A 26,202-nucleotide genomic window follows, 5' to 3' on the forward strand; every position below is an offset into this window, starting at 1 on the left:
CATTTTGGAGTGAATACTGATGTCTGACATTAATAGAAACGATTGGAATGAGCTTTGGTTTTCATTCATTCAGTAATTCATTTGTCTGTTCATATAGTCATGTTATCCTTTAGCAGGGTCAATCCGAGAGAGAATTGCCTTTAGTCCTCCCAACAATCTGCGAGGTACTGATTCAGAGAGTTTTATCCTCATTTTAGGGATAAGAAAATAGATATTAAATGACTCCCTCAAAGCCATGCAGTAAGTGGCTGGGGCAGAATTTGAATCCAGATCTTCAAAGCCTTCTAATTTGTGGTTCCTTCCATCCTCACCATCGTCACAGTGTATGTACATGGGTTTGTGAGCCTATAAATAAGCAGACCCCCTGCAGTGGGGGCCCCAGCACAGCCCAACTCAGAAAACTGTTAGTGCCTCCCCAATGCCACATGGAAAGCTCCCAACTTGTGTGATTTATGGGCCACTTCCTAACCTGTCTTGGGCTTCCTGGAGCTTCCTGCCTTCCACTGTTATCTAAGCCAGCCTCCTTCCATTCCTCACCACAAAATTAATTCTATTCTCCCTTTCCCATAATCTCTACCTCTTCCTACTCCCCTCTGATTGGTCTTGCATGAGAATAAGTTGTTGTTGAATGGAAGGAAGGAAGGAAGGAAGGAAGGAAGGAAGGAAGGAAGGAAGGAAGGAAGGAAAGAAGTAAGAGACAGAGGGAGGGAGGAAGGAAGGAAGAAAGGAACAAAGGAATAAAGAAAGGAAGGAACAAAGGAAGGAGCAAGGGAAGAAGAAAAAGAAAAAGAGAAGGAAGGAAAAGAGGAATGAAAGGAAGAAGGAATGAGGGAAGGAAGTGAAGGAAGGAAGAAGAAAAAGAAAAGCAGGAGGAGGAATGGAGGGAAGGAGAAAAAGAAAGAAAACAAAGAGGAAGGAGGGCAGAAAAATAAGAAAAAAAATGGAGAAGAAAAAAGGAAAGAAAAGAAAAGAAGGAAAAGGAAGACCCAAGTTCAAATCCAGTCTCAGATACTAACTTCTTTGACCCTCTTCTCTGCTGGTCTCAGTTTGTTGGACTTAAATTTGAAAGCTCTCTCTGTAAGTAAATGTTAGGAGTGATGTTTCATAAAGAACACTTCCCAAGCCATTGGCCCACCCATTGCTTTATCTTCATTCTCCTGATCCGGGCAGGGAACCAGAGATATGATGAGTGATTTTCACGTCCAGGGAATGCAGCAAGAAATGGGCCCAGTATGGACTTAAAAAAAAAATTGATTCAGTTGGAAGTAGACAAGAGCTCCCACACAGAATCTCGGCCCTCCCCAACAGGCAGGAGATGAAGCCCTGGGACAGGACCCTCAAGGGTGGAGAGCTTAAATTCCCTCCAGGCTCCAACTCTCCATGGGCAAGGGAGGAACCACGCATTACGTCCGTTATTTCGGAGGGACCCTGACAAATGCCTTGATTTCAGCATCCCCGGGGGAGAGCCCTGGCCATTCTGCCCGAGTTCTGGGTCCGCATGGAGCATTGATGGAGAGAATAGTCACTGTTACTTCCCCAGGAGTGGGAGGGAAGGGCTGCGGCCTCCCCCAGACTGCAGTATTCAGAGGCTGACCCTGCTCATCTGGAGGCCGGGCTGAGGGGGTGGGGAGGCAGCCCTATCTGCCTCTGACCCCCGCTGACAGTGCTCCATGCTACCGGCCAGGTCTGGAGGGGCTTCTCTCCCAGATTTATCTTATCTACGTAGGGGTGTTTTTCGATTAGGTGAAAGAGGTCATTCTTGGCCTCATTTCTTAACATAGCCTTAAGCACCGAATGGGTGTTGCCTCAGACAAACAGACCTGCTGAAGCCTCCAGGGCCACCTCCTTCATCCACCTGAATCTCTGGCCATGGGACCCAGAGGGCTCTGGAGGGGAAGGGGCGGCAGGTGACCTGGCCCGGCTGCCCCTCCCTGATACTCAGTGCTCCCTCCGCCTCTCCCCGGAGCTGACCCGGGAGAAAAGAGTCAGAGGGTCTCAGAGTATCTCTATCAGCGGCTCCGGGACAAGGCCAGTCCTGCTGCCAGGAAGGAGCTCCGGGAGCCTGGAGCCCGGGACTCTGGGAAGGAGCTCCGGGAGCCGGGAGCCAGGGATGCCCACTGGGAAGGAGCTCCGGGAGCCGGGAGCCCAGGATGCCGGGAAGGAGCTCCGGGAGCCGGGAGCCCAGGATGCCGGGAAGGAGCTCTGGGAGCCAGGAGCCCGGGACTCTGGGAAGGAGCTCCGGGAGCCGGGAGCCAGGGATGCCCACTGGGAAGGAGCTCCGGGGAGCCGGGAGCCCGGGACTCTGGGAGAAGGAGCTCCGGGAGCCGGGAGCCAGGGATGCCCACTGGGAAGGAACTCCGGGAGCCGGGAGCCCAGGATGCCGGGAAGGAGCTCCGGGAGCCGGGAGCCCAGGATGCCGGGAAGGAGCTCCGGGAGCCGGGAGCCCGGGACTCTGGGAAGGAGCTCCGGGAGCCGGGAGCCAGGGATGCCCACTGGGAAGGAACTCCGGGAGCCGGGAGCCCAGGATGCCGGGAAGGAGCTCCGGGAGCCGGGAGCCCGGGACTCTGGGAAGGAGCTCCGGGAGCCGGGAGTGTGGGACGCTCGGGAGTCTTTGTAAATTAGATTTTAAAGACACGAGCGGCTCCCAGACTGCTTCTGGGCCTCTCTGACAACCTCGTTCCGAGAGGAATGTTCCTCAGGAAGGCGGCAGATTGCAGCCAAGGAAGGAAATGATGAAAGGAAGGGATCAATTTGTGCGGCAAAAACGGCCATTTAATTGGATTTCATGGCGTGGTCGGGCTTTTCTGCTGCTAAAGATGCCACGAGGGTGTAGTCGAGACACATGGTGCCATATGTGCGGCAGCGGGGCATTCTGGGAAGGGCGGTCCAGAAGCACCGGAGCCCGTGCGGAAACCCCCCAGCCCTCCGAGCCAGCCCGGGGGAGCACTGAAGCCCCCTGCCCTCTCTCCCACCGGGCTTTGCCCCGCTTCCGTCTCCCCCTCCCCTACCACCATTGTCCGCCTTTACTTCTTTTGGACTACCTCCTCCCCATCCTTGCAGCCCCATCTTTCCCATTCCCCTCCCGTGCTTTTGGCCTCCTGTTTCGCTACCCAAGAATGATGCTAAAAAAATAAGTTGGCTCTTTGCAGCGGGTCCCGCCTTCGCGCTGCATCAGCCGGGTAAGAGCCTGCTCTCGTGGCGTTGGCAGATAAAACCTCTGCTCTCCCGTCGCAGGCCTGTGAATCCGGCCGGGTCTCATAAAGCCCCGCGCGCTCTGGTGTTTTATGAACTGCCTCCTGCCTTCCGTTTGCATAATCGCGGGCGGATTTACATTCCGGTGAGCGGCCCGGCATTATTTTTCACGGAAGGCGCCTCGGAGCCCCCCCTCCCGCCAGCGCCGGAGCGTGATGAAGCGGCCCCGGCCGGCGCTGATGAAGATTTCGTTCACACTCACTGCTTCCACACGATGCCCTTTTTTCCAGATGGATACCCTATTGTACGATGATTTCCTGCTTGGGGCTCCGCTCTCTGCGCCTCAAGACCGTGCCATCTTTCTATGAACTGGATAAACTGCCTATTAAATTTAATTACAGTCTGAATGGTCGCACATCTTGATCTTATTTCCCCCCCAGTGTACTGTATTTCACCAAGGTCCTTGAGGATGAAATAAAATAAATCAAAAGGATACACGCTCGCTCCCCGAAAGGGATGTTTAGGAGGACAAACCAACGGCAGCCGGTTTAGAGTCACAATGGCAGGTGGGGCTTCCTCGGGCTCCCACTGTACACAAACTTGTGGCCTTGGATTTCCTCACTGGGCAGTTTGGAGGGAAAAAAGAAAGGAAAATCAAATCCTGGTTTGATGAGTCCCCAAGGTTGGCTTTTATTGGCAGAGGAAGGGCTGGCGTTAGTGACGTCAGTCAGCATCACGGAACTCATACAGTCCATCTCCGGCCTCCGGACCTTTGGAAGAATCTGTTCCTCCTCTCCCCCCCCCCCCAGGGCAGGAACGCACCCCCTCACCTCTCTATCAGACCCCTGCCTTAGAGGCCCGCTCAAGTGCCATCTTTCCCGGGAAGACTTTTTCATCGTTCTATTTGCCATTGCCTCCTCCCCACTGCCCCTCGCCCAGATTAACTTTGTATGCATGCCCTATTTCCTTGCCGAGGTCATTGCTCAATATAAGAAGAATCCTATATCTAGGGGTGAACATCTAAATTTGGGGAGTTTGCTCTAAACATCTACCCCCAACAGCCGTATCTGAAGAAGCAAAGAGAGTCTGCAAAATCCCACAATCTGATTTTCTGTTTCTAGTAAATAGTCACCTAACCCTTCTTTTTGCAAATAAGGAAACTGAGACCCAGAGAAAGGCAATGATTTTTTCTGGAGTTGCACAGGCAGAAGGTGGAAGAGATGAAATTTGAACCCAGGTCTCTGACTCTATGAAACAGTCTTTCAATTCCTCCAGAATGCCCTATGTTGATTCCCCCTCCCTCCCTTTCCCATATCCAATAAAGTGTAAGCTCATAGAGGGCAAGGAGATTAATTGTTTGGTTTTTTGTCTCTATGTCCCTAATACCTGACAGCCTTCCAAGTATGCAGTAGGTGCTTACTAAATGTTTATTGAATGAAGAATCAAGTCTCCTCTTTCCCGGGAAGCTGAATACCCAACCTTTGGGGGATCCAGGAGGTATTTTTTGCCCTGTGCCCAAGACAATCCTTTACTAGGGAGCTACAGCCATTGGGTGGTTTCTGAGCAGTAACAAGATAAGATGACTCCAGATTAAGGTGAACAACTGCCCGGCCTCTAGAAATCCAGTGACAAGTTGAGAAGAGTGGCCAGGTCCGATGGAAAGAGTCTTGCATCCAGAGGCAGTCTGTGTGGGGAGGGCAGAGGTGGAGAAAGGGGTTTAAAAGGCTTCTACCAGAAACTGCAAATTTTGGAAACAGACCAGCTTTGAGGGTGAGGTGTGAATGATGGTGCCTCAGGACAAGGTTCTGTGGCTGTCTACAGCTGTACCTCCCAGTGCCTCCTCATTGGCTCAGTCAGAATTTATTAAGTGCTGGCTGTGTACGGGGCAGTGAGTATGGTGAGAGGCAGCCAAGGCCCAAGCCCTGCCTCTAAGCCCAGTCTCTGCTTGGTCCAGGGACCTTTGGCCTCGGCTGGGATCTTGGTCTCCCTGTGCTGGGAGCACTGGGTGAGGGCGTTTCCTCAGTGGCGGATTCCCCCGTATCAACGACATCTTCGGTCCACATAAAAAGACAACGCCCAGGAGAGGCTGAACCGGAGACAGAAGCAGGGCCGGTTCTTAGGGACAAGCCAGGAGATAGTGAGGAGACTTAGCCAGGCCAGGAGAGATGGGCAGACCTCCCACGTGGGCTCTGTCTTCCAGCCCTCGGTGGCCCATAGGCCCGGCCATTGCCAGGCACATTGCCCCCTTCAGTACCACCTCTTAGTTTTCCTCAAAGACTCAGGTTAAAGGCCACTTTCTGTGGGAAGCCTTTCCTGGTCCCTGCCCCTAATGCCTCTGAGAACACCTTCAGGCTCCTCCAGGGACATAATACTGAATCCCGTATTTATATGATGCCCTCTTGTTAGAAATGTGGGCTCGCCACAGCCCCGAGCTGCTTTTTGTTTGCCTAGTCAGGGACAACTTTATACAGGAGGAGCTTAACGTGTGTGACCAGTGCAAAGACGTCCTGATTCCGGTGTTATTTCCTTTTAATTATATTCATCAGTGATCTATTAAATGTCTGTATTATGTTAGGTACCATCCCATGCACTGGGGATACAAAGGCAGAAATCAAAAATACCCTTCCCTCAGTGAGGTTCCTTTCAGTGGCAGGAGTGCGACAGGTTTACTCTGCAAAATGCAATATAAAATGTTATTTACACATATAGTTCTATTTCTTTATAAACATGTTTATATATTATGTATAATAAATATATTATTATATATATTATTTATCACATAAGTATACATTTCATGTGATATACAATATCTTTTCTATATTAATATATCATAAGTATATATTTCACATGATTTATCATAAATGTATAACATGACATATTGTATTTACATTATACATTTATAATATAAACACATTTGCTTATATATTGTCTTATGTGTTTTATATAAAATATATTTTATAAATAAATGAAATATATCTCATTATTCATATGATATGTTTATATCTTTTATAGTATAATACATACTACAATTATACATAATATATTCACTATATGTTTGTAATATATTTGTTTGCATAATTATTATTTTTATAAATATTTATATTTATTCACTATGATATATAATGTTTATATATAGAAAAGATTTCTCATTTTTGTCTATTATATTCTAGTGTGTAATATATATTCTATACTATATGTTACATATAGAACATTTCTATATTACATAAAATATGTGTAATTATGCAATTAAACATATCATGTTTCTATGTGTAATTTAGAATATCGCATGTATCAAATATTGAAAATGATATGGAATATTGAATTTCTGTGTAATATAGCATATATTGCATATAGAAACAGGTTATATTTATATAATTATAGAGACAGCTTTTATAATTATATTTGTGATCATTATATTTAGTATACATAATTTATATGATTTATATATTTTTAAATAATGTAATATAGATATTGTCGTATATAGACATAATACATGAAAACTGCAGTTGGGGCCATCGCCAGTCATCCTGATCTAAGGCTAGCCCAGTGGGGATCCATCTGGCCCTGGAGGGGAAAGTGAGGGGGGTGCCCTGGCCGGGCCCTCCCTCACTTATGTCGAGATCACTTGGGTGTCACAGCATTACCTTAATGCCATGGTCTTCCTCAAGAACAAAGAACAGCGCACAGTAGCAACAACATAATATTATGTAATAAAATAAAATAATTCAGGAAAGTATAGACACATACACCATCGGGGCTGTGGGAAATAGCTCAGCGGGGATCTGAACTCGAGATAAGGATCGTTGAGTGCTTTAGCTGCACAATAAGCATCCCTGGGAAAGAAGAGCTTCCTGACTTCAAAATTAGCCTCTGTCACTTCTAGCTGTGTGACCCTGGCCAACCCCCCTAACCCTGCCTCAGTTTCCCCATCTGTAAAATGAGCTGGAGAAGGAAATGGCGACTCATCAGTGTCTCTGCCAAGAAAGCCCCAAATGGGGTGAGGAAGCGTAAGCAGGCTCTGGCTATAAAAGTCCGCGGGCCTCAGTTAAGCTGAGGTGCTTTGAATGGGATTCATCGGAAGAGGCGGGTAACCTGTTTGCAGAGAAGTGGAAGATCATTAGACCAAAGGCTGTTATGGTCCAAGGCGAGCCAATCAGTGTTTGTCAGGCTCCTCTTGTGTCCATGTGCTCAGGGACCCCCGTCCTCATTGAAGAGCCCAGGCCACAGAGGGTTGGCAGGAGACTCTGAGGTCTCCTTTACAGGTGGGGAACTGAGGCACGGGGAGCAGGAGATGGCCATGGCTCACGGACCTGGAGCCGGAGGGAAGCCGACTTTATAGATAGGGAAACTGAGGCACGGAGAGCAGGAGATAACTGAGGCTCATGGACCTGGAGCCGGAGGGAAGCCGACTTTACAGATAGGGAAACTGAGGCACGGAGAGCAGGAGATGGCCGAGGCTCATGGACCTGGAGCGGGAGGGAAGCCAACTTTACAAATAGGGAAACTGAGGCACGGGGAGTAGGGGAAGGCCATAGCTCATGGACCTGGAGCAGGAGGGAAGCCGACTTTACAGATGGAGAACCGGAGGGCTGACCAGTAAAGGAGCTCCTCAGGTCACCTCCAAGGGATTCCAGCAGGGCTGAGGAACTGTGGCCCTCCCCGGCTGCTCTTGTCTCCTGACCGTGGAACACTCCAGATCTTTCCTTGGGCCTTCCTGGGCTTCTAGAGGCTTTCTCCAGGGCTTCCCCCAGCAGGGGTTGGGGGATGTTTAACCCCCCTCCTTGGCCACGTGTGCGCGGCTGCATCCATTACAACAGATCCTGAAAAGTCCCAGGACTTTGAGAGGCAGGTCCTGGCCCAGCAGGGGGCCTGTGGGAAAGCCCCGGGCGCTGGCCCGGGTTTGTTCGGACCCTTTTTGGGGGGTTATTTTCTTTGGCGGAGAGAGCACGGCCCCCCAGCCCGGGCTGACCCGTTTTGTTGTTTCCCGGCAGAATTCCAGCGCCGATCACCGTGTGCGCCTGGACCTGGGCCTCTGGGACAAGTTCAGCGAGCTGGCCACCAAGTGCATTATCAAAATCGTGGAGTTCGCCAAGAGGTTGCCCGGCTTCACCGGCCTGACCATCGCCGATCAGATCACGCTCCTGAAGGCCGCCTGCCTCGACATCTTGGTAGGTGCCATCCCAGGCCTTGTTCCCTGGGCGGGGAGGGGAGGGGCGCCGGTCCCGGGGACCCCTCAGCGAGGCTCCCGCTTCTGCTGCCCCCGGGGCATGTGAGCGGGGATGCTGGGGAACCCCCTTGAGAGGTGGCAATGCTGGGGAACCCCCTGAGAGGTGGCAATGCTGGGGAACCCCCTGAGAGGTGGCAATGCTGGGGGACCCCCTGAGAGGTGGCAATACTGGGGAACCCCCCTGAAAAGTGGTCCCACACGAGGGGGAAAAGTGGTGAAAACGAGAAGCCAGAATGGGTCCGTCTGGTAGAGGGCGCTCAGACACGAGCACGGTTTCCCAGAACCTCAGGCTGCTGTGCCACGGGGGGCCTCCCTCCTGGCAAAGAAGGGACCTCTGAGGAGGCTCTCCCCTACCCCTCCCCACGGCCCGCCGCAGCCGGCTCCTTTCTCATCCCCTGTCGGGACACCCCAAGGCCCCCGGGGCTGCTCCGCCCCTTGCGCGCCTTCCTTTTCCCTCCCAGCCCCGGCTCTGGGGCGCTTAGCCTTGTGACGTGGAGGCCTTGGGGAACCCTTCCCGGAACCCAGTCAGTCCCTGAGAGAGCTATCCCAGTGTTTTTAAACCAAGTTCCCAAACTTCTGGTTGCGGGAGTCCCCGTCCTGGCCCTGCCGAGCTCAGGCTGGGGGAAGTGGCGGGGCCCTGGGTCCCCAGGTGAATCCCTCTGCTGCTTCTCCCCTGTGTCCCTTCCCCCCATGCCCCTGGTCCGCTTTGCCCGGGAAGGTTTCCTCCCCCTGATCCTGGTGCTGGCTTTTACCGTTGCCCCCTCCCCTTTCACCCAGCGAAGGCACAAGACCCACTTCCACGTTCTTTCTGCATCGCTGACATTCTGTTCAACCAAGCCCAAAATCTGACATTGACTGATTTCCAAGGTGTAAAAAATTTAACAATTAGCCCTTGGGTGCGAGTTTGGCAGGTGCCAGTAAATCCCAGCTTCTGGGGCCGTACACAATTATTTTCAAATAAACGGTCCTTTATTTCAGGGAGAATTTTAGGGTGATTGAAAGAGATCTGGTTTCCCAAGAGCCTTCCAGTCTGTTCTCCTGCTGTTAAACTGGGGGCCCTTGTTGATTTTGATTGTCTGGAAAGATGAGCTCTGTTTGAGTGTTGCTTTGGACAGTGGGGGTTTTTGTTATCCCCTTGGTTTTTCCTGTGTGGATGGTCAGGCCGAGCTATTCCATTATTGTCATTGTTAATACTTAGAATACTGATGATGATAATAGTTGACAGCCAGATCATGTTTCCCTCTTCCCAAAAGTCCTTTCCCTTCTTTCATCTGTTGTTCACAATACTTCTTTAATATAAACAGTGCTGATTCCTCACCCTGAAGCTCAGAAATGATTTGCCTACAGTCACACAGGCCATGATTGACTGAATCCAGGCCTTCTGATTTTAAATCCCATTCTCCTGTACCCTCACAGTCACTGCAAGGAGGGGGGCTTGGGGATCCTCAGGGCATGTTGTCATTATCCACAGTGCACGAGGGGTAGACTGACGAAGGTCTCTGGGAGAATGGCCTTAAGATTCACCCTGGGCTTCTCGGGTACCTGCATGTAGAACACGCTTGGTCAGCACTGACTGACTGACAGACTGACTGGTTTCAGGTACCCTTGCTGAGATCCAGAGCCGCCCACCCACATCCAGTCCCACTGGGTTTCCGGCCTTTAGTGGCCAAGGAATGAACTTTGGGCAGGTTTGTGGGGCTGGATTGAGGCTTCTGAGCAAGTGAGGACACTTTTCTGCAAGCCTGAGTTACTAAACACTTCTGTTTTAGAAGAATTACAGGGGTACGGAGCCCTAATCAAAAAACAGAGAAGCTTTCCTAAAGTCCAGATTTGACTGTGTCACCTCCTCACTCTGTAAACCCCAGTGGCTCCAGAATAAAACGTCAACCCTTACATTTGGTATTGGACCACAGCCTGTTATTCTAGACACATTCCCTAATGTGTCTCTTATCTTCTCTATGGCCCAGCCACGCTGGTCCTCCTGGCGTTCCTCATACAACTTAGATCTTCCGTTTTCACCCCTTTGGATCGGCCGTTCTCCATACCTGGAATGCCCCCCCTCCCCACCTTCTTTCTTAGAACTCCTGGTTCCCTTCAGGGCTCAGTTCAAGTCCCGCCTTTTCTGCATGAGGCACTTACCTGACACCTGCATTGTTCCGCTTTATTCCCACAATCTCTTGGGTTCTGAGATCCAGGACGTCCAGTGATTGGCGGCAACTGGAACCTGCTACATAAGAGGCATGATGTCCCCAAGGAAAATCTAGGGAGAATCCGGGAGTAGGTAGAGGCGGTCCGAAATGGCAGTGATGGCTCAGTTCCATAAATACCAATTTAGACCTTGGTGGCCATTCTTAGTCACTTTAATCACTTTCTAATTCTCTCAGCCTTTTCACTTCTCTAGGACTCCCCTTTTTCATCTGCAGGACGAGCTTCTGTTTTTCATCACAGATAAACTTTAAACCCCATCATTGACCCAAAATTGGACACTTTGGTAGACCAGCAAGCCCTCCAACATCTATGAGTGTTATACATCCATCTGTGTGACAGAGCTCTTGACTCATAACCCCGCGTCATCGTTTCTGAATGTCTCCCCTCGGACAGACAGACCAGAAGATCCAGAGCTCCGTGTAATCAGCCAGGCTCCATTCCTGTGGCTTAGAAAACCAGTCCCTTATGGTTAGGCTCTAGGCAGAAAACGCCAGACTGTTTGCGTTCGCCAGAGGCTCTCTGCGCTGCTCTTTTGATGGAGATAGGAGTGAAATGCTCCTCTCTGATGCTGTTAGCATAGACTGCTTCCCTCCCCCCCCCAGGTTGTAAATTCAGGCTGAGCTTGAGTCTTGCTTGCCAGAGAGAATCATGCGTAGCTTCTAAAGCTCAGGAGTCCATGAGGCTTTCTATCCCAACCAGGCGGCTGGGTCATAACTAAACTTCAGATAGAACAAAAAGGGTTTGGGCAAATGACCCATTGGTCTTTGAGAAAGCCCCTTGTTTCGCCAGTGCCTCAGATCTCAGGAAGCAAACTGTGTCTGAAAAAGAAGCCCCTGCCTGAAAGGGGATCACCCAGCCCTGCTGTTAAACCTTCAGGTGAGGGAGACCCCCCACTTCCCCTCAAGGCAGTTCAGCCCGAGGCAGTTCTGTCCAATCAGATGGGTCAGATGGAATCCTTGCTGGGAGAAGGTAATTCCTGTATTATTAACACGAGATGGAGGAACATACAACTGACTCCATCCAGTCACTGGTGAACAAGCAGACTATTGAACTTAGAGCAGAATGGCCTCTTCACCACCACTGAAGTCAACCTTCTCAGAGTGTCATAGGATTGCTTAGTTCTAAAGCTGGATGGGAGTTCCAAGACCAGATGAGGAAACAGGCTGTGGAAGGCTGTATTTGCCCAAGGTGGCCGAGGTAATTAAGTGTCAAAGGCAGGATTTGAACTGAGGTCTTCTGACACCAGAATCGGTGCTCTTTCCATCACACCACATTTCCTCCTGTGCTTTTAAGCACTTTTTAGACAGATTCATAACACTGGACTGAGGAACTGCAAATGCATAGTAATTGCTAGACACAGACACGGAGTCCTGTGGGATAGCAGGGAGAACTCTGGGAATCATTCAGAGGTATCATTGTCACTTCTCATTTGTCCCTTGGTCTGGACCCTTTATTTCATCAGTGGGGTATCCTAACGTGGACACCCTGCCATGGATGCCCTCCAGCAGCTCCTTGCAGAGTTGACTCCTCAGGACGCAGGGGCTGGAACCCCCCAATCAGAGAAGCTGGCTCTTAATCTTCTCAGCCTTAGATCAGCCACATCCAAGCTATTTCTCACTTGGGTGTCCATATCAAAAAACTCCACAATCCCTGCTCGACACCTTACCGATCCAGTCTAGATTTTCTGGGCAGGTGACCCTCCACAAGGAATTTCATTTTTCTAATCCCGAGTCATTTGATGTGTCAGTGGGGAGCAACAAACTATTTTAAAAGGTTTTCATGAGGAGATTTGTAAACTTTGAAGTATTACGGCAGATGGTACTCCAACCAGAATCTCAGCTCAGGATCCCTCCTATTGCAGACTTTCTGACTCCTGGATTTTAGCTTCCCGCTCATGAGGAGTTTACACAATTTGAAGGCTCATTACTGGTGGCCATTGCTGAAAGCCAAGATGGCCCTTTTATCTCGGAGAGGGATTAATGTTGGAGATCAATAGACGCTCTGTCAGAGGGACCCTCCTGTGGGATTAGGAACCCCTTGGGCAAGCCTGGGAGACTTCGGCTATTTTTAGCTAAGTCATGGGGCCCGCATGTTGATGCTTCCAGATAAAATATCATTCTTTCAAACAAAGGGCATTTGAATCAAGATAGAAAATTGTGGGTCCAAAAGAAAATAAAAAAAATAAAAAAAAAAAATAAATAAATAAATAAATAAATAAATAAAAAAATAAAAAAAAAATAAATAAATAAATAAAAAAAAAAAAAGAAAATTGTGGGTCCGCCAGTGACATTTGACTGTGGTGTGACGGAAATCAAAAATTCAGTTTCTCTTGAGAAACAGATCTGTTTTGGCTGCTAAGAGTCTGCCAGCCAGGCTGTTAATCCATTTTTGTTTCTTCAGGAAACTTGCTTGTCCCTCCTCCCCCCATTAAAAAAAGACTTGAAGTGTTCCTTTCTGTGGAAAACAGGAGCAAAGAGTAGACCTTCTAAAACCTTGTCCCCGTGCGGATAAGGATCACTTTCAGAAGGACAAATACACAATTTATGGGGGAAACTGGAGCCAGAATCGAGGCCAGCAGTATCAAGAGGGATTCTCTTCAGTTGCTGGATATACAAATACACATCCTGTGCTTAGATGAAGATATCTGGGATGGACCCTTTTAAAAGAACCTTAGAGCTATCCCAGGGCGGATTCAAGGCCACCTACGGAGTCAATCCCTTGGGTTCCAAACTTGCCTTTGCATCTTACCTCAGGCAGTGGGAACCCGGACAAGTCAGTAAATGTATCTCAACCTCAGTTTCCCTCCTCTGCAAAACGGAGGCCTTTTTTTGCACATCTTAAAACGAGATTAATTTTGTGATCCCTTCACTTTCTCCAGGTAGGATTGAAACCTCACCGAATTGTTGTGAGGTCATTTTGTGAATCTTAAAGCCCTTGGCTAAATATCCGGGATTTTAAAGCAAGCTGCAAGAGCCATCATTTGGGGAGAAACGAGGTGCAAATCCTCTCTTTTGGTCTGATTGGGTAACACTGGGGCAAACCAATCTCTATGAGTCCCTATTTTGTCAGCTTTGAAAGGGAGAGAAATAATGCCTATAGTGCTTCCTTTGAAGGATGGCCATGAAGGGTATTTGCCAGGCTGTGATAGCCCTTTGGGATAACTAGCATTTACATAACTTTACGGTTTGCAGGGTAGCTTACAAATATTATATGATCCTCACAATTAGGTGGAAGCATTAGTGCCCATTTCACAGATAAGGAAACTGGTAAACAGAGTTTAAGTGACTTAGCCAGAGCCGCATAGCTAGTAAATGTCCAATGCAAAATTTGAACTTGGCTCTTCCAGTTCTAGCACTTTACCCAGTGTAGCATCCACTGCCTCCCTTCTACGTGTGTGTGTATGTCTTCCCCATTTCAGGGCTCACACACACACTCATCCAAGGCACCACTGGACACTGGGACCGTTCACATCCCCTCCCGTGGTTGTCTCATCCTGGGGCTTTTCTGACTAACGACCTTTTTGATGATCCCTCCACGCTTCCCATCCTGCCCACTCTTGCCCGTGCCTTCTCATACTGTTGCCACGGAAGGTCCTTCCAATGTGTTGGAACTTCCCCTTACTTCCTCTTGATGTGTAAGGATGTCAGGGGAGCCCCTGGGCTGTCCTTTGGTTTTTTCATCCTCTTTACTTGGCCAGCCCATCCTTTTTCAAGTCAGACAATTCTTCAATGACAATTTTCCCTTTAGTTCTTTGTAGTTTCTTGTGTTCTGTGTTACACACTATTCATGCTTATTATATGACTTTTCATTGCCCTAGTGAATTAACTGTTTAAATTCTACAGTATGTTCTGGATACAAGGAGAGCAAATGTCACCAACTTTGTCCTGAAAAAACTGGATTTGTCTCTGCCTTTTTGTTGTGTGGAGCCAGATCCACAGATAAGTATGTTGCAAGGTGTAATGTGATGGAAGCATTGACCTTAGGTGAAGTACAATGCTCTTAGAAACTGGAGATGGGAGAAATGGTTTCTTTTGGAAGAAAAGTCTCTAAAAGATCCTATCTTGGATGAGGATGGCATCCGAGTTGGGCTAGGAAGGAAGGAAGAGGCTTCAGGAAACATAGATGGGTCTTGAGCTCATGTCATATTAATATCAATTGGATGATTGGGAACATTTAACCTGGAAGAGGAAAAAACTGGGTGAAGTGTTAGGGAAGGCAGAGTTGTCCTATGGAAGCGGGATTAGGCTTGTTGTTTTAGGTCCTGGAAGACAGTATCAGAAGCAGTGACTGGGTCTGAAAAGAAGACAATTTATACTTGATATTAAGGAAAACCATCTATTCCAAGGGAGACACTTGACTGATTTCCAACTTCCCTGTCATTTGGGTATAAGAACTAGAACATCTGAAGTCTTCTATGAGGAAGAATTCCTTCCAAAAGACCAATTTGGCCTTCTCTTATTATCTTCCTATAGTGATTAATGGTTTGCAGTTCTCTGGAAAACTGTTCATAGCCATGGATTATTTATTTGGGGAATAAGTTTCGGCATTATATATTTGCTAGCTATCTAAATATATTGGATATCACCAAACTCTTATCCAAAAAATCTGGTACAAGTTTATTTTTCCTCCCTTAATGGCCCTGTTTTTTCTACATACATTAGTTCTGTTCACTCAAAAGCTGTCTAATTTCATACTTTATATTTATTTGGTCTTTTATAACTGATTCTATCCCTTATTTCGTTAAGGATTTATTTTCTGCACATAACTCTAAAAGGCATATGATCTCTTTCTCTACTTATTTTCATATGCTCTTTAATATCCAGGTCTGGTATCCATTTTGAATTTATAATGGAGTGTGGTAGAAGATATTGGTCTAAGCCCTAATTTCTGTCGGATTTCTTTCCAATTTTCCCAGACATTCTCATAAAATAGGGAGTGTTTCTCTTAAGTTAATTTATTTTTGGAGTTTATTGGATACTGGGTTATAAACCTCCATTGTCTCTGATTCTACCTTTTGTAATCTGTCTTATGGATGGACTTTTCTATTTTTTAACCTTATAGAGAAAAGGAAATGAACAAGCATTTATTAAGTACCTATTCATGCCAGGCACTGTGCTAAGAGCTCTGCAGATACTGCAGATTGGTATTTGACCAATACCAAATGGTTTTGATGATTGCTACTTTATAATATGGTGTGTGTTCCAACTGCTCTTCCCTTCTCAATTCTTCCTTCCCCTTCCCATTCTTTTCCTTGATGTCCTAGATGTTTTGTTCCTACAAATGAATTATCATTTGCTCATATTCTATGAAGTGTGTCGTTCATAGTTTTCTTCCCAAAGTTTTAAATGTTGTTTTCCCCACAGATTCTTAGAATCTGCACAAGATACACACCTGAACAAGACACGATGACCTTTTCTGACGGCCTTACCTTAAACCGAACCCAGATGCACAATGCCGGCTTTGGACCTCTCACCGATCTGGTGTTCACCTTTGCCAATCAGCTCCTGCCTTTGGAAATGGATGACACAGAAACGGGCCTTCTTAGTGCCATCTGCTTAATCTGTGGAGGTACTGCTACGAGGGTCTCCTGTCCTCCAGCTTTAATCAGGAAAAACGGATGCCCCTCCCCAGCTCTACAGCAGGCTTATTTTTCAGGAGATAAATAAGGCAAAGGAAGAACCAAGAGCAATGCTTTTTAGGAGCTAAATGATTGCATTTAAGCTCTTTTTCCTCCTCCCGAAAGATTCAAAAATACTATTTCCCTGAGTACTAGTTTTAATTTTTTTCTTTTCATTTTTTTTTGGGGGGGCGGGAGGCTTTTTAAAAGTGGGATTATACTGTTTTTAAATTCTCCAGGGCCCTTATTGATGGCTTGGTGAATTTCTTATTAAGTTGTACACAAGGATGTGTGCATTGGCTCACTGGTGCCCCAGCAGAGGGAGGAATCTTTCTTCCAGTGAGATTTAGCATTTCAAACTAATATCACAAAGGGTTAAACAAATAACAATGGCTTTAATGAAGGAGCTCTCTTCCTTAAAGCCTTCCCAGTGTTGAAGTCTCTTAATTCTGTAATGCCATCTTCTGGCCAATACAGGTAGTTCACTTAAACCGGTTAATCAAGGGAAGAAGGCAGATTCTCTGGTTTGATGGAGTTACAGAAAAAGCAGGATTCGGCTCCATGAAAAGACAAATTTTCTAACAATTAGAGCGGTCCCAAAGCGAAATGGGCAGCCATGGGAGCTTGTGGGTTCCTCATCACCGGGATCTCCAAGCAGAGGCTGACCAACTGATTAAATGCTTTTTATCAGATCCCTTCCAGCTCTGAGAGTCTGTGATCTCTTATCCATTGGTTTAGTTGACACATTCATAGTAAATATAAAAAGTGACTGCACCATGTCTGACCTATTGGATTGCTTGCTATCTTGGGGACGGGAATAGAAGGGAGAGAGAAAAATTGGGGACATAAGGTTTTGCAAAGGTGAATATTGAAAATGATCTTTAATGTATTTGAAAAAATAAAATACTATTAAGAGTTTAAAAAAAGCAATTACACTCCAAAGTCAGAGGGGCCGAGTTTCTAGTAGCTTTTAAGCTGGCCTGCCAAGTAAGGATGAGACAGGTGGAAAATGAGAATTGATTTATCAGGATTGCAGATGAAATTCTGCAAACAAGAGAGACCCGGCTGTTTTTTTTTTTTTTTTTTTTTTTCTTTTTTAACTCTGCTAATGACTGCATCAAACAGACAGCTGACCTCAGGAAAATCACTTGGCCTGTTCAGAGGCCGCCATCTGCATTCATAAGAGTGTCTTTAGCCAGTAGTTCCCCTGATTAAGGAAATCGGGGAATCTTGGCCCACCCATCCTGGCCCCAATAAACAGTATACTTTCTTTCTGTTCTCTAGATCGTCAGGACTTAGAGGAACCAACAAAAGTGGACAAGCTACAAGAACCATTGCTGGAAGCACTGAAAATTTACATCAGAAAGAGGCGACCCAACAAGCCTCATATGTTTCCAAAGATCCTAATGAAAATCACAGATCTCCGTAGCATTAGTGCAAAAGGTATGTTGTTGCTGGCTGCCATGGTTTGGGGCAGTAAATCAGGACAACCACCTATGTGGACCCTAAAAAACTCTGAGTTATTGCAAAAAACCAGAACTCTTGGGTTCTCCAGGTCACAGAGTCAGAGCTGGGATTCGGAGAAACTCCAGAATCAGCATTTTGCCCTCCTTTGTAGTGTTCTTCCAGCACTGCCAGTCTCCTAGGATTATGTAAAAAAGTGTGAAGTATAAAGAAGAAAGATAAATCATAAAAGGGAGATGAAGAGGGGTGAGGATGCAGGCTCCTTGAGAACAAGGATTACTTCTATATCTAAAGCACCTAGAATAGGGCCTGAGGGCACACAGTAAGTATTTAATAAATGCTTGATGACTCAACAGAAGATAAAATAATGGAAAGATTGTTTTAAAATTTTACAAAGCTGGAGGCAGCTAGATGGCACAGCGATAGAGCACTGGCCCTGGAGTCAGGAGGACCTGAGTTCAAAGCGGCTTCAGACATTTAAAATTTACTAGCTGTGTGATCCTGGGCAAGTCACTTAACGCCAATTGCCTAAACAACAACAACAACAAAAAAACCCAAAAAACTTTACAAGTCTGACTGATATCACTTGGCTGCAACAGAATATTGAGAACACTGAAATCTGGTGGAAAGTTTTTAAAAAATGACATTTTGAAAGAAAAAACAACTATTCTTTGGTATTCTGGAAGGAAGAAGTCTCATTAAAGGGCTTCCCTATAATTTTGTGAACTTTAATGATAGCTAATGTCATTTTTATAGCACTTTAAGATTTGTAAAGCGATTTATATCTCATTCGATCTTTACAGCAACTCTTAAAGTAGGTGTTATTTGTCTCCATTTTACAGTTGGGGCCACTGAGGCAGTCAGAGGTTAAGTGACAACTAGAAAGTGTCAAATCTGTTTTCCTTACTCAGAATCCGCTAGATGGATTACATCCCTTGCTTTGTACACTTTTCTAGTTTTTCACACATTATTTCTAGAAATCCATATATGCTTGAAGCTGGAAAGGACTTTAGAGATCATAAAGACCACTGAAGACCTAGAGAGGGGAAGAGATTTGCCCAAAGTCATGTAGATTGTATATGACCGAACCAGTCTGGAATTGAATCTGCTACCAATGGCCCGGACAGATTCACTTCTGGACGCCTCGCTAAAGGCTAGAAAGGTCTTGTGCCTTGTGATTTTTAGTTCAGATCAGGCTCAATGATTACGGACGTGCCTAGAGCCAAAGAGTGGGGACTTGGGTGAGGTGAAGGCAGATTTTTGGCATGTTTTTGTTCAGAGAAATTCAGTAACACTCCCCAGTGCCAATGACTGTCATTTTCCTCTCACCATCATGACTCCCTGCCTCCGAGACTTGCTGAAACTTTGGAGCCTCCGTGCGAGTCGAGGAAGCTGCGAGCAGCTTTAGGGGGCTGTGGTCCCCAGGCTCATGCCAGTCCCAAGGAGCCGCTGCAGGCCCAGAGGCCTGCATCTAGGACCAGCTCCCTTCTGGAACGGGATAGGGACAGCCCCATTGGGCACCATCTTTTCAGTTCTGTGAACTGGAAACAAAGTTTCCCAGTGTCAGACGGAGAACGATTTTCATTTACAGTTGACAACAAATCCTTCATGGGGAGGTTGTTCATAAAGGGTATATCTCATCCATTATGAGCAAAGTAGTAGATGGATAAACACACAGATCATGATGAGTTCTCAGGAAGAATAATTCTGGCCAGGTGTTTCTACTGCAAAAATATTGTATTGATGGGGGACGGGGGAGAGTAGCTACTTTTCTACAGCTCTTATCATGGGGAACTATGGGACTCAGGCTCTTCTCCTTACTTTGTAATCTTGAGGAAAATCATAGCCTTGCCAGGGCTCAGTTTCATCGTCTATTCAATGAAGGAGCTCTAAGATCTATGGAATCCAATTTGGAGATTCTCCAAGAAACTGAAAATGAAGATCCAAACTGTCAGAATGCTCTAGTTTGCATCAGTTAATGTACATTTATGACCTACGTAGTTTTCTCTCTTACAGCCAATTATTATGTTCCATTTGCTGACTTAATAAATAAGAGAAACTTGGCTTTGGTCCATTCTCTTTTAACGCCTCTTTTTTTCAGGTGGCACTAAAAGTCCACAATATCTATTTACTCCTGAAGTACTTTGCTGTTTTGAGCCCATCACCCTGAGTAGGATTTAGTCTGTCCCAGAGAGGCGTCCCATTTTTCTGAATTTGTGGTTTTTCATGCAGTTAAGGCCTAGCTTTTCTGTGTTTTTTTATCAGAACCATTTTCTGTCTTGTGTTAGTTTCCAAGTTGAGAAGTTGAAGTTGTAAGAGTTGTTGCTTCTCTTTAAAGAAGGTACATTCAGTAATGGAAAAATTCTCCTCTAATATTAAAAAAATGATTAACAATTAACATCGTTATTATAGAGAATAATCTGTGCCATACTGTTAGTTTTTTTTTTAATTTGTGGAAACTATTTGTGGCCTCATTTTTAAAGTTTCCGAAATGAATAGGCATCTACTTGTTTACGTTTTTTAACCAGATTATTCACAGGCAGTATTGAGTACGAAGGAAGAGGTGTCCTTGGTGAAGGAAGTCCCAAAGTCCCTTGTGTCAGTGTACCTAGAATAGAACAAATACAGCCATGTGGCCCCACCTCAGCAGATTTCTTTGCTTTCTTTTCAAAGGTGCAGAACGTGTGATTACCTTGAAAATGGAAATCCCTGGCTCGATGCCCCCTCTCATTCAGGAAATGCTGGAGAATTCTGAAGGACATGAACCTCTGACACCAAGTTCTAGTGGCAATACAGCAGAGCACAGTCCTAGCATCTCACCCAGCTCCGTGGAGAACAGTGGGGTTGGGCAGTCCCCACTGGTGCAATAAGACATTTTCCAGTTACTTCTGACATTCCCCACTACCTTCTGTTCCCGGATTTAAAAATCAAGAAAAAATTTTTTTTTACTGCTGCTTAGTTTTGGGACTGAAAAGATATATTAAAATTCAAGAAGGACCAAGAAGTTTTCATATGTACCAATATATAAATATATATATATATATATACTCCTCACTGTTTGATTCCTAACTAGAAATACAGACTTTAAATGTTAAAAATCAGCCATTTCATGCAACCAGAAATTCGTTAAAAGCTTCTATTTTCTCTTCTAAACACTCAAGATTGCATGACAAGACCAATTCCACCTGATTGAAACCCTGGTTAGAGTTCTAAGGACTTTGTACATACGGATGTCTGGCTCTGCTCTTTCTCGACTGGATGTTTGGTGCTTTCCTTTTTGTCTTGCATACACCGACCGAGACATCAAGGTCACGAAAAACAAGGCGACTGTCCAGTTAAGGAAAGTTAAGAGACATGGTCTCGCCTTCAGAGACCGCTCCAGACACAGCGTAAGACTGGAACATACACCCAGAGAAGGAAGGTCAGAGAGATTCCAAGTGAGTTCGTATGGAAACGTGTCCTGGCTCTTTCTGATGCTCTCAACCTGCATCTTCGATTCCGTGTTGCCCCGTAACGAGTAGATGACCTCGCTGCACTAGCAGAAGAGACTTCTGTGTCAGCGTAACTGCCAGTTCAGTTTAATCCAATGTCATTTGTCCAACTGTTAATGTCACTTTAAAGGAGAAGCGGTTTATTACTTGTTTGATGACAGAACTACACAGTTTAAGGAGAAGAGTTACTACATTTTTACAGTAAGGACAGCCTACCAGGCAGAAACACTTTTCAGTGTTAGGATGTTTTTGTTTACCTGTTCACAAGCCATTAGGGAAATGTTATTGGACAGTGAGTAGGCTGGTCTACCACATATACTTTGTAAGTCATGCCAGGTGTGGGGATTTTCCAAGCTCCTTGATGCTTAAGGGGCCATCATAAATTCCCAAAGGCATGGGCAGAGAATCTGTCTCTTTTGACTGTGATAGAGTGGTTAACAGATGAAAGGGTCAGTTTCTTAGGTCTCATTTAAGCACTAGTGGATTTTTTTTTCCTGATATTTTAGGAAGTCTGTGATGTACTTTCACTGGCTCTGTTTGTACATTGAGATTGTTTAACAATGCTTTCTATGTTCATATACTGTTTACCTTTTTCCATGGAGTCTCCTGGCAAAGAATAAAATATATTTATTTTAAAGGTGTGTGGGAGCTTGAGTTTGATTTTCATTAAAGAGGCAGATAACACAGTTCCATTTTTAATGTTTAAATTTCATTTCAAAAAGCAGGTCCTTAGTCTGCAACCATGACAATTAAAATGTGTGCTTAAGCACAGCAGCCTAGAACATTTCTACAAGCCAATCAGACAATACATGACATTTCAATGAGTAAAAAAGGGCATAAAACTGTATGTGTAAGAACAAAATGTTAAAAGGCCTACACACAATAATAAAAACCATCTATTACATCATCACAGTAAAATAAGCCAAATGTACAAAAGTCTGCGACAGAAAAGACAAAAAGACAACACAAGGTAGTCATTGAAAATGTTTGAGTGCTCTTTGGGCACTTAATTAAACATTGCAAAATCAACATCTTCGTCAGACTCTGCAAAATATTTTACTTCTTTTCTGGCACGGCCCGTCCGAGGAAGAGATGGTGGTTCAGGGGGAAAGTCTGGTTGGAAGATGTCTACGTCTGAATCCTGGTCAAATGAGGCCTTCTTGGATTTCTAAGAATTAAAAAGAAAAACCTTATTTCCACATTTTTTTTCTTCTACATTCCCTCCCTCCTTGTCCCTAGGATGTAGTTTTTATTAAAAAGCAGAGAACTTTATGTTCCATGAAAGAAACAAACTATGTGTTCCTCTTAAAGTAGCTGGAATCTAGCAATTCACCACTTCGGTTCTCTTGTAGACACTAGCTAGAGATGGGTGGGGAGGAGGTCTATCCAGGCAATGCCAGAAAGGGATGAGGGTACAAAAGCATTTCCAGCCTCCCAAAAGATGACAGGATGATTGGGGGATGGGAGAATAAAGCTATAAAAGAAAACTCTCCTTTGTATAGCTGAGGGCTTTGGGGACTGGCGAGTATATGACCAGAAAAGTCACAACCCATTTGGGTCTGAGGATCTTCATTTATAAGAGGAGGGGGCGAGGTCAAATGATCTCTAAATTAGCCTTCTCTGGAAAGGAAATGGCAGACGCTGCAGTATCTTTGCCCAGAATACCCCATCAACAGCCCTGGCATGGTATGGTTCCTGGGGTCATGAAGAGTCAGAGCCCACTGAATATCAAGATATTCTTCAAGCTGTAGGTCTCTGACTTCAAAGAATAACCCATTACTATAATCGGAACCATATGGAATAGGACAGCACTTCTATTCCCTTACCTTCAACAATGATAAAAATCTAAATTTGAAATGATCAAATTGTTTAATTCAGGGAAATATGTTACTCATTTAAAAGTTGCTAAGAAACAAGAAATTCTCCTAAATCCACTGACAGGCAGTCCCTTTAATCAACCACAGGCCATGATTAATAACTGAAATGCCAAGGGCAGCACCTTGATTTCAGTGCTTAATTCAACTACCTGATGGCAATCTTGAACAAAACGGTGCAATGATAAAGTTATCAATTACCTTGCCAGGTGTTGACTTGGATGTTTTCCTCCCGGGATTGTATTCACCTTCATTTTCAGAGCCAGATACTTTCCGCTTTTTTGCACCTCGGCCTTTACCTTAACAAAAAAATTAAAAATTTTCTAAGTGGTGATAATTATAAAGAATATAAAAGTGCTAATATTTGAATCTTCCTTTTTTTTGTCCTTATTCAATAGAAAAATCTTTAACCTTTAGCTATGAAAATTACAAAGTTTATTTGGCTTTCTAAAAAGGTTTCTGTAGTTTTGGGAACACTAGAATGTATTGCCAAGGGATATTGTGGAAGACTATCCCTTAGGTCACTGAATTAAATTTTAAATGCTTTATGATATATCATATGCCACAGTATCCTAAATTATCACAGCTCCAATTTCAATCCTTTTGATCTCTATTCCTTGTATAATCATAGAGCTGTAAACATCTAAAATAACTCATGTATACTTTTCCTCTCATTTTGGGTGGAGTAGAGGGAAGGACTTTTTTTTTTTTTTTTTTAAACCAAGCCATGTCTAAATGAAGAATTATTCAACATACAACAGAGTGCAAACAAATAAATATTCGTAGCAAACTAAGTCAAACTGGCCTTGTACTTCACATCTAGCATTGTAAGCGGTAAGTCAATAACAAAGGCTGCTGATTTTTTTTGAAACTCCTAACTATATTAAGTAGGGGAGCAAATGTTCTAGTAAAACTCATTTAGAGGATGATAAACCAGACCTTTGCTATAAAAGGCTACCGGCATAAATATTGACAATCCTCCACTGAGAAAACAGTTTGGCTTGCTTTCAAAAAGCAGTTGCACTTAAATTTAGGTCAAATACTTTGTAGCAAACTCCATTACAATATATACTCACATTAATTAAAAGATTTCCAATCCCTAGCTAATTTTATTTCAAGTAATCATTAGTTCAAATAAAAATACACAAGAGATTTTTATTAATAGGATTTGACAGGCATCCTTTTCCTTCTCCAAATCTGAAAATAACCCCAACTATTTACAAAACAACTCTTCAGCAATTTCCTTCTTGTGGATCTAAGTTTAAGACTATAGTAATTACTGCTGGAGCATCAAATATCCCTGGTAATCTATAAAAACAATCTTGTGGGGTGGAGCCTGCCAAATCCCATCAAGGTAAAAAAAGAAAGGTAGTGAGAGAAAGGAAAAACAGGTATCATGATCCTGTTTTATGCACTAATCGTTCTGTTTTTGTCACACATAGAGGATGTAGTTCAAAAACATCAAACACAATGTGGGCCACAACATTCCTGAGTGGAACCCAAAGCAAATTAAAATGTAATTGATAAATATTTAATAAAATAAATAAAAACAAATTAAAACATATATAATATTACAATTTCACACTTGTCAATATGCAGCCACAGCTTTAGTGGCCTCTGTCTCTATTTGAGTGTGACATGAATGATATAGTTCAAGAGCAAGAATTAAAAGATGTTTAGCACCAAGAAAGATAATTGCTTGATCTTTGTGGATCTCACTTTCCTCATTGCTTTATTTGTTAAATGAGAGGATGATCAGATGATTTCTTAAAGTTCCTTCTATAACTATAATTCTATAATATTACTTTATAAATGGGTATGAAAAAGGAAGCAATTAAAAATTAATTTGCTCTCCGCCTCCCTTTAAATCTGGAAATCATTTGTAGCTAGGGAAGAGTAAGAGAAAATATTGCAAACCGAAAATATTACAAACCTTTTGGTGCTGTTGTCTTCTTTGGAATGCCAAATTCTGAATCTGAATCAGAGTTTGTAGTTTCTATTTTCTTCTGTTTGGGAAGTCTCTTGGGTTTAGGTGATACATCTGAAGAAAGCTTTGCTGTTAACAAATTTAAATTAGATTCGTTATTAATCTGGTAAGCAATTTATAAGAAATATTATTGGCATAATATATGCTGCTTACATATAAATATAAAATACAAAACTTCCTTAATATACTATTTATGTAATGAAAGTATCTCTCTTAATTGAGCGCCATTTCAAAAGTACTTTCTCATAGTATGAAAACATGTTTTTCCCCCTTTCTTTTTTATTTTTCCCCTCAGTTACATGTAAAAAAAACTTAACATTCATTTAAAAAAATTTTTCCTTCAAAATTCTCGCCCTCTTTGAGAAGGCAAGCAAAATGATGAATTTTATATACATAGTCATGAAAAAATATATTTTCATTTTATCCATATTGCAAAAAAAAACAGACCAAAAAAACCAGACAAGAAAAATAAGGTTTAAAAAAAAGTATACTTTAATCTCCATTTGGACTCTATCAGTTCCTTCTCTGGAACTGGATAACATTTTTCATCATCCAAAACATCAGTTTTGGAACTGTGTTATATCATTGTAGTACTGAGAATATATAAATCCTTAACTGTTGATCACCATACAATACTACTACTACTGTGTAATGTTTTCCTTCATTCACTTCACTTCACTTTGAATCAGTTCATGTAAGTCTTTTCTTAAGTTTTTCTGAAACCTTCCTGTTCATCACTTCTTATAGCACATCACAATTATAGACCACAACTTATTCAGCCATTCCCCAGTTGACGGGCAAACTCTTAATTTCCAGTTCTTTGCCATCACAAAAATAAATATTTGTAAGTGTGTGGATATGGGTGTGTCTGTAGGTCCTTTTCTTTATTGTTTAATATCTTTGGGATACAGATCTGATAGTAGTATTTCTGGGTCAAAAGGTATGCACAATCAGATTGTGCATAGTTCCAGATTGTTTTCCAGAATGGCTAGATCAGTTTACAACTCCATCAACAGTGTATATTAGTATCCCAATTTTCCACGGTCCTTTCAACATTTGCCATTTTCCTTTTCTGTCATATTAAACAATCTGATAGGTATGGGTTGATATCTCAAGAGTTGCATTTTTCTAATTAACAGTTA

The 26,202-nt window shown here is 44.1% G+C and overlaps 2 protein-coding genes across 3 annotated transcripts in view; one reads left to right on the forward strand and one right to left on the reverse strand.

The window, feature by feature from the left end:
* RARB (retinoic acid receptor beta) overlaps positions 1-21,840 on the forward strand; it is a 157,556-nt gene extending 135,716 nt beyond the window's left edge. For both annotated transcript variants that reach the window (XM_031940374.1, XM_003772032.4), the window contains exons 5-8: positions 8,184-8,360; positions 15,991-16,195; positions 17,529-17,687; positions 20,382-21,840. In XM_031940374.1, coding sequence (XP_031796234.1) covers positions 8,184-8,360; positions 15,991-16,195; positions 17,529-17,687; positions 20,382-20,578 — 738 coding nt within the window. In that variant the 3' untranslated portion in view covers positions 20,579-21,840. The remainder of the gene's footprint in view (positions 1-8,183; positions 8,361-15,990; positions 16,196-17,528; positions 17,688-20,381) is intronic.
* A 41-nt stretch (positions 21,841-21,881) lies between these two features.
* TOP2B (DNA topoisomerase II beta) overlaps positions 21,882-26,202 on the reverse strand; it is an 82,554-nt gene continuing 78,233 nt past the window's right edge. Inside the window, exons 34-36 of the mRNA XM_031940373.1 lie at positions 25,007-25,129; positions 23,275-23,372; positions 21,882-22,367 (exon numbers count right to left, since the gene is read on the reverse strand). Of these exons, the coding sequence (XP_031796233.1) occupies positions 22,206-22,367; positions 23,275-23,372; positions 25,007-25,129 (383 nt within the window). The 3' untranslated portion in view covers positions 21,882-22,205. The remainder of the gene's footprint in view (positions 22,368-23,274; positions 23,373-25,006; positions 25,130-26,202) is intronic.

This window comes from Sarcophilus harrisii, chromosome 5 (assembly GCF_902635505.1).
Source record: "Sarcophilus harrisii chromosome 5, mSarHar1.11, whole genome shotgun sequence".
Classification (NCBI taxonomy): Eukaryota; Metazoa; Chordata; class Mammalia; order Dasyuromorphia; family Dasyuridae; genus Sarcophilus; species Sarcophilus harrisii.